Source organism: Patagioenas fasciata, chromosome 14 (genome assembly GCF_037038585.1).
Source record: "Patagioenas fasciata isolate bPatFas1 chromosome 14, bPatFas1.hap1, whole genome shotgun sequence".
NCBI classification, from domain to species: Eukaryota; Metazoa; Chordata; class Aves; order Columbiformes; family Columbidae; genus Patagioenas; species Patagioenas fasciata.
This window is the reverse complement of record NC_092533.1, coordinates 2653470-2667526: the sequence shown is the minus strand read 5'-3', so window position 1 is coordinate 2667526 and position 14057 is coordinate 2653470. Positions and strand designations below refer to the sequence as shown.

The following is a 14057-nucleotide window of genomic DNA, read 5'->3' as shown; positions in this document are numbered from 1 at the left end:
ACACGTCCGTTTACAGATAAAAGTTATCTGCTCTGTATCTCTCTACACGGTGAGTTTGCAAAGGTGTGAGTGACAGAGCTCCCACATAGACTGAGCCACCAGACATCCCCACAACCGCCTGTTTCGGTGCCATCAGGTCCTTTGGTGCATCTACCTCCCTTGCCTCTGCAACAGCGATGGCATTTGCAACTCCCAGTCTGATGTTTTACCATGGTTTTCCTTGTGGAATACTCTGGGGTCCCATTACAACGCTTGCTGTCCGTAGACTGCTAATTAATACCTGCTCTACAAAGCGCACAGGTGTGCTCCTCGGGGGAACGTACTTGTTTGTACCTCGTTAAGTGTCTGGAGGGACTTCAACAAGGAATGAGCTTTTGGCCACAGGAACAAAATTGCTTTGCAAGAGTGAACTTATGCAAGGCTGTCCAGCCAGACATTCTCAGGGCTGTTCTGTACTATTAATACCAAGGCCAAATCTGGTCCTTGGAGTAGCGGCCCAGGTGGCCAGTCTATGGTTTAACAGTGCCACCACTTCAGAATTCTCCTGTGACATGGATCCCAATAAGATGTTTACCAGCGTCTTGAATACCGTGGGCTTCAGCCCCTGGAAACGCATGTGAAGACATATAAATGGACATGTAACTCAGGCAGAGTCCAAGAGCAGGCTGAAATAACTGTGAAGGGAAGAGAAGACCTCTCCCAAAGGTTAAAACCAGGATTATTGAACACCATCATCTAGCACTCAAGATAATTTTATGACTAAAAATGTATCAACTCTTACTTTCCACATCTCTTGCTTTACTAAGTTACCTGACACGCAAGAACTTCATTACTTTGAATTTTGGTCTCATCTACATGAGGGAAAAATTGACCACTATTGTGCATGAACTACTGTTGAAGAACTGAAGGTGGGGACAACCCAAAATATTCAAAGGTGTATCTACACAGGTTTAAAGCCCTCCATACTTGCTGGTTCTCTACACTGCTTGCTGAGTCTCGGTAGCACCTGTTTAGTGAACACATCCTTCTTTAATTTGTGCTGTTGAATTCATGTTTGCCTACAGGGCCAGCAGCACCTACATGCTCCACTCCTGTGTGTGGGGATGATGAGTAGTTACTTTCAGCTTTGAAAATACTAATCAGAACTTGGCCAAATCAGGAGCCAACTGCATCTCTGCCAGACAGGTTTCTCACCACCAGAACTGAAGACGCTCCTTTGCCCCCAACTGTCCAGGCCGCTCATCTCCTTCATGCTGATTCGCACTTTGACTCCATTACTCAAAGACTCCATGATAAAACAATGGGAATGCTCCCTCAGAGCGCCGATTTCCCACGCAAACTGCAGAACTCCCTATTAGCACTTACCTAATATTTTTCATAATCTCAGTGTGCTTTACAGACATTAAGCCAAGCTTATTTATATGCTAATATTGCAGCGTTCCCACACAAGATATTTCCTAAAAGAAGCCGGGAGCAGAATCAGAAGACTACAAAGCAACGCTTAGACTTGTTAGCATGAAAAAGGGTTTTGGAAGTGGGTGTACAAGCAGCAGACTAATGAGACGTCTGTGCTGAGGAAAGATTACAGAGAGACTACAGGTAAGCAATGTTTAGGGTGAGTCGCAAACTGGGTGTGCACATATAAAACTCCCACCTGTGATGCTAGCTCCTTGGAAGTAGGCTAGAGAAGTGCTGTAATCCGTCCTTATTGAGAAATCAGGAATTATTACATAACTTGCAACACCTGGTGAAACTCTATCCACTGGGTAAGTGCACACATTCAACTTCTTCCCAGCAGGGAACTGGCAGCTCCAAGTCCAACTTGTGTTTCATACAACAAATTTGACTAATAGGAGTCTGCTATACAAGTACAGTGAAGTGAATTAAAAAGGACTTGACTGGTGCTGTGGTAAAGGCAGTGGCAAGCACACATCTTCCCCTGGTTACTCACTGCTCCTCTGCAAAGGCTGTCAAGATTTGTTTGCTGCATTAATACTGAAAACAGCACCGAACAGGATTTTGCAAATCCGTGAATCCTCATTTCTACTCCCTGCAGGAAGATAACCACAGTTTGCCAAAAGCACTTTCAGTTTCACATGAAAAAACGCTAAGTTCCTCTCTGGCTGAACCCTTGTCCCTCCTGAACTGGTGGCATGTCAACAGGTTGTGAACTCTTCTCAACTGAGTGTACATCGCACGAACGCAAGGGATGGGTTTGCTTATCCAGGCAGTCCTTTCTTATGTCCTCCCCACACTGTATATGGCCCTTCCAAAAAACCTAGGTGTCTAATAATAAAGTCACTGCCACTGCATTCATTCCCCTAGAGCCAGGGAATTTGCAGGGAAGAGAACTCACCTGTAACTTGTCCCCAAACGAGAGCTTGTGGATGACATGAGTCATGTCAGGATTCTGCGGCTGCGCGGTGGCACTGTGCGTGGACACGTGAAAGTTGCCAGGGACCTAAAATTAGTCAAGACAAGGCAGACAGGATTTCACATTTTACCCCTCAAGGCACGTCCAGGCTCCATGATACGAAGCAGAAACGCCTGGATCCATCCAGCCAGGCGGTCTGTATGGGCTCAGCAGTGGACACGTTGGAGAAAGGCTCTGAAACATCTTCCTGTGCTTGACCAACAGCACCACACTGCACACGGAGCCGAGATCGGTTACATCCCACAGCCCAGTCGCTCCTGCTGACCGGGTGATGAGTGGATCGCTCCCAACTTCAGGGATTCCTAACACTTAAGGCTATGTCTTTCATCCCCATTGAAATAAGGTTCATGCCTTCGACAGGCAATGGACAGTTGCTTAATGTTTTACTCCCACACCTTGCATTTGTAAATGGGCCCAATGCTGCAGAACAACCCAAGAAAACTGTGGATATATTCTTATTGTAGCACTGGTCAAGAGCAATGTTACATTCGAGAAGATTGTGCATAAGTTTTATGTAGAAAGAGAAAAAACCCCACCAAAACCAATGGGGCTTCCCATACAAACTAATCTAGATCTCCAGTTTCTAACCCTGGCAACGGCCCTTCCAAATACAAGATTTTCTGGTTTTACGTTTTTTAAAAGGAGGGATAGTTTGAAAAACACAGATTTAACCTCTGTTCCAAGACAGAACCTGAGCACTGGTGCCATTCTGAAGGGATCACTCTGGCACGCACACACTTCTCAGGTCACTAACGCTACTCCACGAAGTCTGGCAGCAGGTTCGGCTCAGTCACTGTTATGGAGGGTGCAAGAATCTTTTCCTATTGTGAAATGAAGCAACACAACTGAGGAGCAACCTGACATGGCCTAAGAGGAGAGTGGGAGGATGGTTATACAAGTGGTGCCCGTTGTGCTCTCTGCGGGGTCACCTCAGCAGCCGGGCCACGGGAGGCCACATGCCAGCTCCATGTGCTTTCAGGAAAGCTAATTGAAATGACTTGTGGAACAGCGGTGCGCTCCCGGGAACACTTTCAGGTGTGGACACAAGCTGTGTCATCCACAAGCTCCGTAAACAGGGTGGCAGTAAGCAGCACACACAGTCATCCCACTGTCACCTTGTCCTCCCTCTTCAGGTTGGACAGTAACACCCCTGTGCAAGCCCTGCTCCAGTTTCTAAGCCCGGCCGTGTGTGCTCCAGCCCCAGCTCACAGAAGCCTGTGCAGTGTCTGCCCAGGGACTGCAGACTTCCAGCTCATACTCACAAAGTTCAAGTTTTCAGTCCCAGGGCAGGTCCGCTCCCTCTGACAGCAGCCCCAGCCACCACAATTTCGTGGCCTTTCACAGATTAGGCCGTGAAGAGAGCTCCTCACTGCCCCTTTTGAGTTGCTTTGGTGAGCAGAACACACCACACCTAGCATATAAAACCCCAAGTATTTCAGCTCTGAGCTTTGGGAATGAACAGAACAAGACCTATCATCCAAGAAGCCCTTTCCCAGTTTTCTGGACTATCAGCTGCCAGTAATCTTGGTGGCTTAGAGGTGAGGAGAGAAACGTCCTCTTTTTAAGTCCCTAATCCTTTCCATGCCACAGAGTCAGTAAGAGGTTCTGCCTGTTATTTTTAGATGCGATTTAACATGACCTGGGAGGAAAAGAAGGAAGTAGGATTTTGTAGCCTGTGGTACATGAGGAGGCGTGAATAAAGGGTGTGCCCTTCTTAGGACATCAGCGAGCCCCACCACTGCCTCCCCCACCCCAGCTCGTCATCTCCAGCATTACATAGCAAGATTATTCAATCCTGAACACACCCAGCCCAGAGAGGAGCCTCCTCCAGGCCTGGATTTTCATTCTTTGAGACAGAAGCAGAACCTCCCAACAAAGCATGCGCGGAGGCCGCGTGCAGGGATTGCAAACATCTCAGCACGGAGCCGCTTCTGTAACGCTGGCACCCGCTAGCAGGGAACATTCCTGTCGTTCTGCGGCTCTCGGAACAAAAGAGCACTTGGATAGAGGCACTGCCAAAGACCTCTGCACACTGAGTCACATTTTGGAGGTGCAAAAGTTGTGACGAGTAAACACATTCGGCGTTTGTAGGGAGTTCATACATCCCATAAACGCGAGGCTGCTGCGCTGAGACACAGCACTGGCCGCAACGCAGAGCTGCTCTCTGCTGTTCATCGATGCTATCTCAACAACCTGCTCTGGCAAATCAAGAAAAAACCTGATCTAAGACATTCTCTGTGGGTCTAAGTATGCAGCCTCCTCTCCCCACACTGCTCTGCAGCACCCAGAGACTCAGCCTTACCTTTGGTGAGGACCGTGAACGTACACTCTACAGGGGAGACACCTACACACAGATTTTCATGAGCATTTTACAAATGGATCTCGCCAGCGTCTTTCCAGCCAGCACACGCTCACCCGCTGTCGTTCCCGCTCACCTTGTTGATGCTGAAATGGCCCTCGAACCTGCAGCCATCCCCATTGTTGAGAGGTATCTTCATCGAGTTGTCAATATGACCCACTTCGTGCCTTCCCATCTCATCTTGGATGTCTAGTCCAACTACTGCATGGGTAGGAGGGGAGGAGACAAAAAATCAAAACAAAAGAAATAACAGGAAGGTTGCATAAGAAAGGTATGCACTGTTTTTACTGGGAAAAAAATCCACATCTGTTTTCCTGACGTTTGATTAAACTGTGCTAGTAACGTCATTTGTAAAATATTAATTGTTATACCAGCTCTTCATAAAGAACTTTGTAACCAAACTTTTCAGACTGCCTGTTTGACACAACTCTACCTCTGACACCCTGCCGGCCGACTGCAACCTCAGTTACACAAAAACTTCAGATAGACAAGGCAGGTGATTTGTGAAAAGCCAACACCTAGCTGGTGCATTCAGAGTCCCAAGTGAAACCTCGGAGGTTTCTTGCTCCCAGACACAACACGGTTGTTGTGAAAAAAGGAAATGAGATTTAGGAAGAAGTCAGGGAGGGAGGTACCATCCACATGGGCTCAGAAAACAGGTGTCCTGGCTGGGGCACAAATCGATGGGGTGCTGGCAAAGGCTGCAGCTACTTGATCTCCATCCACCCTGAAGAAGGGTCACTATATCAGTTTGGGCCCATTTCAAGTATTACTTAAAGTGAAAAGGGGTACTCACATTCACAATGAAGGTTTGGCAAACTGATGTTCAAATTCACTTCTATTTTACCTCCACTGTCTTTGTCTGGATCATCCACGTAGAGCTCGTTAACTCTGGAGGACAGAACACACAGGTGGGTTCAGGCACATTGCTGCTTTCCACAGGAAAACAAATGAATATAAAACCAACTTGCATAGGAAAGGAGAAAAGGAGACTTTGGAGCAGAGGGCTTGGCTGCGTGACAGCTGTGACAGTGACCAGAGAGAGCAGGAACAGCCTCCAAAACTGCGTGGGGCAACTCATGAGTTCATTTTACTTCTTGTTTGGCAATCACAGGAGGTTTTAAACTGGTCCCTCGCACCAGCCAAAGACAGAACTGCTCTGATTTATGTTCCCTGCCCCCTTCCCTAACCCGAGTCTCCAGAGCGGATACAGAACAAGAAGTTAATGTTGAAGAAACAGCAGGTTGGTGTGACAGCCCCTGTCTCCATGGGCTCTTACTCCTTTTAGGAAAGAGGGAAGCATGTGCTTTGCCATTTGTTTCATAAATACTTTCAGAGAAAGGCCGCTCTCAACCACCCCTCAGGAAAGCTTGTTCGTGTAACCCATCACCTTTTGTTACCGCCGACCGAGCAGGAGAAGGCAGAACAGCATCCCTGTGTCTCTCCTGAATATCTCGTTTCAATCTATGAATGGTAACCAAAAGTAATGACTAAAACTGAGGAGAAGAGGATTTGAGCCAGGAACAGATGGGAAGAAACATCCTGGACAGCAGGACCTAACACACTACGCAACAGTCTCCCAGAGTGATGTTGTTTCACAGCACCCACAGTGCTGGCACATATTCCATAGGAGGCAAAATACAGATTGGAGTAAAAGGAATACAAGAGTATAAATATTTATTGTTGGCACCTACAATCCATAAACAAAACAACCCCAACGCAAGCACAGCCCAGTTGGCTGAACAGTCCCGGAGAATCCACCCCAGGGAAACTCGCCATGAAGTCCAATGTCGCTCAGCCTCATCAAATAAAAAGATTTGACAATTCATCTTCCAGTCAGATTATAAAGCTATGGGAATGTATGTTCAAGCAAGCTACATAAAATAAACTCCCTTCACCAGTAAGTGCTCTGTATTATTCTTATTTGATGCTCTAAGTGCATGAAACCCTTTGATGAGCCCTTGCCGAAGAGTCTCTATGCTAATAGACGAAGCAGACGAAGGGCAGCTACAAGACAAAGTGATTTTGCTCTGGTGATACATCTCTGGACCACAATGAACTGTTTGCCCTGTAGATCCAGAAGAAACAAGGCTTCACTCTGAGAAACACACAGCTGCCAATTTTTTTGGAGGTAATTACTCACAGGTCAGTGGGGTTTACAGACACTCATTTAAAACCAGCACAGCATTTGTCTTCAGCTTCACAGCCATACCTTTCTCTGGTTTTAATTGGCTTGACAAGTTGCTTGCAATCATTACTCAACGTATTTTTCAAGTGATTAATAAAAATGACACAGAGGGAGGGGAAAGATTGCTCATCAGTGACCTAGTTAGAAGCTTCTTGGCTGAGCCCTCTTCTCCTGGGTGGAATGCATTAAATTTTCTATGTGTTTATTACTGGGAGATCGGGTAGCGATCGGGATTAAGCCATATGTCCAAATAGGGGTTTGAGGAGCAGCTCCAGCCAGGACAGGCGCGAACCCCCCAAACCAACGCACCTCTCTGCGCTCCCCGAGTTCTCCCATCGAGATCTCAGTTGCCAGCCGACCTATTTCGTAACAGCACCTGGCTTGTCCCAGCTCCCTGTGGCTGAGATGCCACGGGCAACTGGAAGTCACCGGCCAAGAGGAGGATTCGGGGGGGCGGAGAAGCGCGTCAGGTTCGGCAGCGCGGTTGAGCATCCAGCTCTAGGAAGGTCAATATTTGTATTTGTTGATTCTCAGTTCTGAACCCGGTTTGTTCACTTGGTTTGTTCAGACTGAATAAGAGGAGACTGAGAGGAGACCTCACGGTGGTTACAGGTTCCTCACAAATGGAGGAGGAAAGGCAGGTGCCGAACTCTTCTCTTTAGTGACCAACAGCAGAACCCAGGGAATGGCAGAGGATGTGTCAGGGGAGGGTCAGCTGGACATTAGGAAAAGGTTCTTCACCCAGAGGTGCTGGACACTGAACAGGCTCCCAGGGAGGTGTCACAGCCCCAACCTGACAGTGTTCAAGAAGAGACTGGACAACGTCCTCAGACACATGGTGTGAACTGTGGGGTGCCCTGTGCAGAGACAGGAGTTGGACTCCATGATCCTTGTGGGTCCCTTCCAGCTCAGGACATTCCCCGATTCTCCTTGTCAGACAAGGCGGGCTCAGGTGCGGTCTGTAAGCGAAGGCTCACAAGCTTTTCAGTGAGAAGCGGCTGCAGGTGGAGCCTGTGGAGGCTCTGACGTAGGAGGGCGAGCGGTGAGGTCACTGGGTTGCAGACCAGATCACTGTGGCAAAGAGAAGTCGGCCAGTTTGTCCACGTCACACAGCCCATTAGTTGCAGATTAACAAAACTGGTTTCCTGTCCTGTGATCCGGTCACCGGACCAACGGTTCCCAACCTGGCCCTTGGGCAAGCGCACCCTCTGCGCTGACCTGCTCCGTTCCTGAGGTTCCTCTCACGGTGGAGAACCAGAAGGACGATGACAACACACCACAGGCTACGTTTGCCATGGCAAACTTCAGAAGAAACATCATCGTTTTCAACAAACTGGAAATTTCACTCCCAAAGTACATTCTGGAAACCTCACAGGTAAAGCAAACTCTCAGGATTAAGGCTGCTCCTCCCAGAACCTCCTCCTGCACCACCACCACCCACGTCCAATGGAGCTGGCAGAGAACTGGCACTCACGCCTTCCTTGCTGTTCCCCTCCTCAGGGCCCAGAAGCCAAATTGCACACACCTTTCCTTTTATTGCATCGGACAATCCTGGGATGTTGGGAACAAGCGCTATTTAACCACCTCTAGCAGCCCTCCCTGAAGGCATTAGAGTCTCCAGTGGAAGAAATGAAGTCGTCTCTAACTTACAGCTGTCCCTCCTGGAACATAAAGTGTCCCAGGAGTAACGGGGCTTAACAGCGAATCTGGGATGGTCGCAAGGGAAATAAAACCCAAGGTCAGGCAGAAGGACACTGTAACTGCAGCTGCTTTGATGGCTGTTCAGAGAGGCAGCGCATAGGGTTGTACTGTGACTCCAAATGTGGCACGTACCTCCTCTGAAAACCCAAAGCACATAGGAGTTGGTATTTTACTCACTGCTGTTAAAGACTGTTTGAATAAAAGTGGTAGAATAACACAGGGGTGAGGTGCAGAGCTGTGAAAGCACAATGAGGGTAACAGAACAGGTGAGTCGTGCACCTTCTCCCTCCATGGGGCCTCTGACCACGGATTCAAGGAATGGAAGGAAAGTTTCTCCCCACAGCAGGAGCCGTGATCCACGCAGAAAGAATCTGCTTCACTTCTAGAAAGAGCCACTTCGAAATACTTCACATTCCTGAGCGGTGCTGGCTGGGTTTCTCAGCTCCTTACACCCCTTTGCTTACAAATTGCAGCATTACACAGAAAAAGTTGGAGGGACTCTTTGGCTAAGAATGCAGATCACGCAAAAGGCACGCGAGAGAGAACTAAAGGGGGAAACGGTGGCAAGAGGGCTCAGCATTTCTTTAAGATTTTATCCAAAGAAAGCCAGACCTGTTCTCCATGCTTTAGGACTCAGATTTACGACACAACAGTTTTGTTTCCCCAGAAACAAAACTTCCCCAGTAACTTATTTCCACCCAGCAGCCCTGGCCACTAACATCAGACACTTCAGCTCTTCACCAGCTGAAGAGCCTGCGGCCCTTGGAATACAAGAGGAGACACTGCATTGACTTTTCAGAGCCACGCATGCTGCCTGTGTGCTATCTGAACGCATCTTCTTTGTCCTCTGTCCTCCTTGTCCCAGTGTCTACAAGTTCTAGCCTTTTTTCTCCTTCTTTCACAGCAAAAAAACAGGCACTCTCCTCCCCAGTCATCAGCCATACAGAAAATACAGTTCCTTATTCCAGCAAGTTGCATTTTACCTTGTCCTCCAACTTGCAGGAGGCAGTCTCTGGTCTTCAGGACCCTAAGCCTAAGAGGAAATATAATGATTCTTTCCTGAGGGAGCCCAAAGCTTCTCAAAAGACTTCCTTGGGAGAGCTCTCTTGGCTCCGTTTGCCATTTGAGCTCTAATCAACCACCTTCCAAAAACACAATGGCCCGAAGTTGAGATTCCTGCACTACCTTCTCAGTTGTGCCAGACCAGAGAAGACCCAACACAGGATGATCAACCCATCTTCTTTTCGATGTCTGTGAAGAAACAACAAGCAAATTCTCTACTGTGTAATAAACTGTGCATATGTCTGTGCTCTACCATTTGTGATCTTCCTTCTACGCCTTCGATCTCAATCAGTTCTTCATTGGGAAGGTCTCTGTGCCAGGTTAGGTCTTGGCTCCACTGCGCAGCACAGAAAACACTGTTGTACAAAGGAAGGAGACACGGTTCTCCAGGAGGCAGGAAGAAGGAGAAGGATTTGAAAGACGTCAAGGTAGATTTGAGTCAGAAATTGCAAATGACATGACCTTCCGCTTCCTGCTAACCCACACACGTACATTAGGACAAACGGCATAACAACAGTTCGCAAATATATAACACCTTTTATTAGGTAATCTCCAAGTTACTACGCAAACATTAATTAAGCTTCTTAGTACCCCTGAGAAGTAGGCAGCTAAGTCTTGCATCCTTCTCCCGAAAAGCGTCTGCCCAAGGTCAGTCCATGGCAAGAGCAAGCTCACGATTCCCGCTCCCTCTGACTGCTCGGCTGTGCTCCCTGTGCTGGTTTCACTGCTCCAGCATTGCATCTGCCCCAACTGGATGAGCTGGTGGGGTTGGAGCTGCATGTCCAGCTCAGTCTCTGGATCAGAGCACACGAGTTGCAGCAGCCGGTGCAGATGCTTATGCTCCGAGGTTACAGCTTCCAGCAGAAGGATCTCCTGTTCCACCAGGACCACGCTCCGCTGCTCACAGCAGCTGTGGCTTGATCCTGCACGTCATTACGAGAGATCTTCACAGGCCAAGAGCCACAAGACACATTCCACATACCTTGGAGAGCCAAGAGGCAAAAAAGCTCCGAAGGTAGGTATGAGAACAATTCTGCTTCACTGAAGGATCAGTCTTGGCGCCAGAAGCTCCCACCGTTTTGCTTCCTCCCACTTTGGGGGTCCCCACCAGCCTGGATGAGCAGTCACATTGTGCTGCACATATCGTGACCCCAGCACAGGAGCTGCTTCATAGATCACCCAAGGTATTTTTCACGAAGATGAAAGCAGGTGTCCCCAGTGAGCAATCTGGTCACCTTAAATGAACAAGTGATTTGGATGTTGCTGATGATCTACGCTTTTACGCAAAGGCAGTATTTTTATTACAGATATTCTGCTTAAGTAATTAATCGTCCTGCAGGGGGGTACTGCCTTCCAAGTGGCAAACTTGTCACTTCAGCCTGTTTAGTGCCAGTTACTCCATTAAATAAAAAACACTGCCAGGAATGGTCTGTTGTGTTCTACAGCGTGGTGTAGCAGAGGAATTCTTGTTGAGCAGCTACATTCACACCCCAAGTATCACATTCATACCCTCCTACCCCTTCCCCTGGCCGTCAGTGCAATGCAGACGAGCTTCGTTAATTACATCTTTCCTCCTTGATGATGGAATACTTGGAAAAACCCTTATTGATCCGATGGAACATAATTCATGACCTAATTACGGTGATAAAACTGCAGGATTATCATCTTGACAGCTATTAACTTCTAGCATTGATCTGAGTTAATTAGAAAAGAGAGAGGCGATTTCTACATTCTTGATTTGCAATGTAGCAGCAGGATGGACAAGGAAGGCTGCTCAAGGTATGCCAAGCAATTTCTAGCTCTCAGTCTACTCTCAGCTCTCAACCGACTCCTGATCCTGCCCAGGAAATGCCAGACACATTGAACACTTTGGTTTTGTTTCTTCAGCCATTTGAGTCACCTGGTCAGTGGGACAACTGGGTTTGACACAGTCTGTTTGCAGAGGTTCAAATGTGGAGCACAGAACTCCTTTACCTGTGTTTTACAGAATTGAGGAGGTTAATCTAAGCTCGTGTTTTGTACTGAGCCTTCAGTCACTCTCAGTCTGGATAAACAGTAAAAAATATTAAGAAATACAGAAGATCCTTGATTTCCAGAGTTTAACTCACCCTGTCCTTAATTGCAATGATGGGGTGTGGCTGAGCAAAGAATGAAAAACCTCTTCCCTCAGCAGCCTTCACTGTGCTTTTCCTGAAAAGGATGGTGCCCCAGCTCAGACCCAAGGTTTGATTTCCTTCTGGTTGCTCAGAGGTCTCTCTGTTGGGGTCACACAACAAATCTAGATGAGAAACCAGGAGTTTTCTACCCCGGTCAGCAGCAAAATAGGACGTACATTTACAGCGTGTGCTGTTTCCGCATGAACTTCCCGCATGTCTGCTGTAATACGCCGTGTCTTGGGTCTGTTTCCTAAGTGAAGCAAGCTCCCGTGCAGAGACACAATCTCAGCGCTCATTAGAAATGCCCACACGAGTTATGACACCGCTGCTGTGATGTGTGCTGTCTTCCCCACGTAGGTAATCCGTTTGGTTCTAGTGTTGTGACTGTTATCCTCAAGATGAGGGTGTCGTTTCTTGGCCTGCTGCCACCCAGACAAGTCTTTAGCAGGTGAGACTATCAACGCGAAGGCAATGGGTTGGTCAAGGAAAAAACAGCTTTGAAGTTGGGCAAGAGCGACCAAACTGAGATTTCTAGTAATACGAGGAATTGTTGCTACAGCCATATGAATGTAGAAGAAAGTCCGACAGCGGGTAGATGCGAGTGTTAGGGGTTAGCGCGGTGTGGAGCAGACCTTATTTTATCATTGAGCTCAACAAACCACATCAGTTTCCAACTTTAGATGCAGATACCAAAGAAACCTCCTGTTGGTGAGGGTTAGACAGTTAATCCTGTGGGTACCACTGCTGCTGGCTTGCCCTGGAGCGGGCTGTCCGTGCACACACACCACGCACAATTACTCGGCATTAAAGGCTATGAGGTCAGCGTGAGTCCGCACCAGCGAGCGGGTACGTCTCTGATGTGAGGCACCAGGCCAAGCGCTCTCCATTTCACCTTGCCAGCAAAAATGTGCAGCTATTCCCACGTAATCCGGCTTTTGTCAAGCGCATAACTGCTTTAAGGGGAATATTACGCAAGAGGAGAGAGGCTGACGCAGTCCCACGGTACGGCTGGCACTGGCAAAGCAGGAAAGCTCACCGCACCAAGTGCACGCTCCAGTTAATCATTCAGATGCGGCTGACACCAGGAAACTTCAAACTGGGACAGGGATCTGTTGTAGGAGACTCTTAAGACAAAAGAAACTTGAAGCTTGCAATAGAAGCTGATGAGAATTGAACAGTTTGGCAGCTTCCATATCTTCAAAAGTATTTGATTAATAGGCAAACTAGGCTGAAAATATCTTTGTGAGTAATATCTCCCCTGTCTTTGCTACCAACCAGTTTAAGCGGTGTCACAGAGTTCTCACACTGTTCCAGACCCCATAGAGCTTCACACTCCTGTGCCCTTATTCTGAATTATGAGACTCCACAGCCTCGCCATGCGCTGCCAGTGATACACACTTGAAAGGGAAGCACAAGAGCTTAGAAACACCTTTGAACACCTTTATGGAACTGGGTTTCCCAGAAGAGAAAGCAATGAGTAAGAAATGGAAAAAGAAGTTTACTGCTGCTTTAGAAACTGTTGAACCGGGAAGCACTTTGTGACACGACTCCCAAGTACTTCCGCTGTTACGGGGGAGCCTGTTCACAAGTGCTGTGGGTGATCTGTTCCCAGCAACAGAGATTTTGATGACCTACAACTCATCAGAAGGAGGTTTTCATATTCTGTGAGCTACTGTGTTGGATGGCCCATGACGAATCAGTTTCCTGCATTCATTTGTCTCGGTGTCTTCCATGACATCCTCTCTAGAATTTTACTGCTTTATTGCTTACAAACACCTCCTGTCCATGTGGTTCCTGCTGGGAAAGGCACTTTACCACCTCTCAGAGGTTTTAATGAGAATCTGGCCAGCTGGGCATTCAGGAACTCACAGCACTTCTATCTGCACAAAACGCACCATCTTGTTAAGAAAGAAGCATGAAGAGGCCTCTGAGAATCATGCAGTTTTGCTGTTCAAAAAGAAATCTCTAATCAGAAAACTACCACTACAAAGAGGCATGTGCACTCAAATAAGTGGATCGAAATTAGGTAAATATAACTAATTCCTCTGGTAAAGCATTAACTGAAAGTAAAAAGAAAACCAGATGCGAGAATGAGATCAAAGAGGAGAGCAAGAACTATTTTACTCGAAACAATTTGTCTGGTTTTACTTTTTAAAA

General features: G+C 47.6%; 1 protein-coding gene across 1 annotated transcript in view; it reads right to left on the bottom strand.

Annotated features, from left to right (window-relative positions):
* ERGIC1 (endoplasmic reticulum-golgi intermediate compartment 1) overlaps positions 1–14057 on the bottom strand; it is a 55693-nt gene that overhangs the window by 14540 nt on the left and 27096 nt on the right. Inside the window, exons 4-6 of the mRNA XM_065848810.2 lie at positions 5590–5684; positions 4870–4994; positions 2357–2461 (exon numbers count right to left, since the gene is read on the bottom strand). Coding sequence (XP_065704882.1) covers positions 2357–2461; positions 4870–4994; positions 5590–5684 — 325 coding nt within the window. The remainder of the gene's footprint in view (positions 1–2356; positions 2462–4869; positions 4995–5589; positions 5685–14057) is intronic.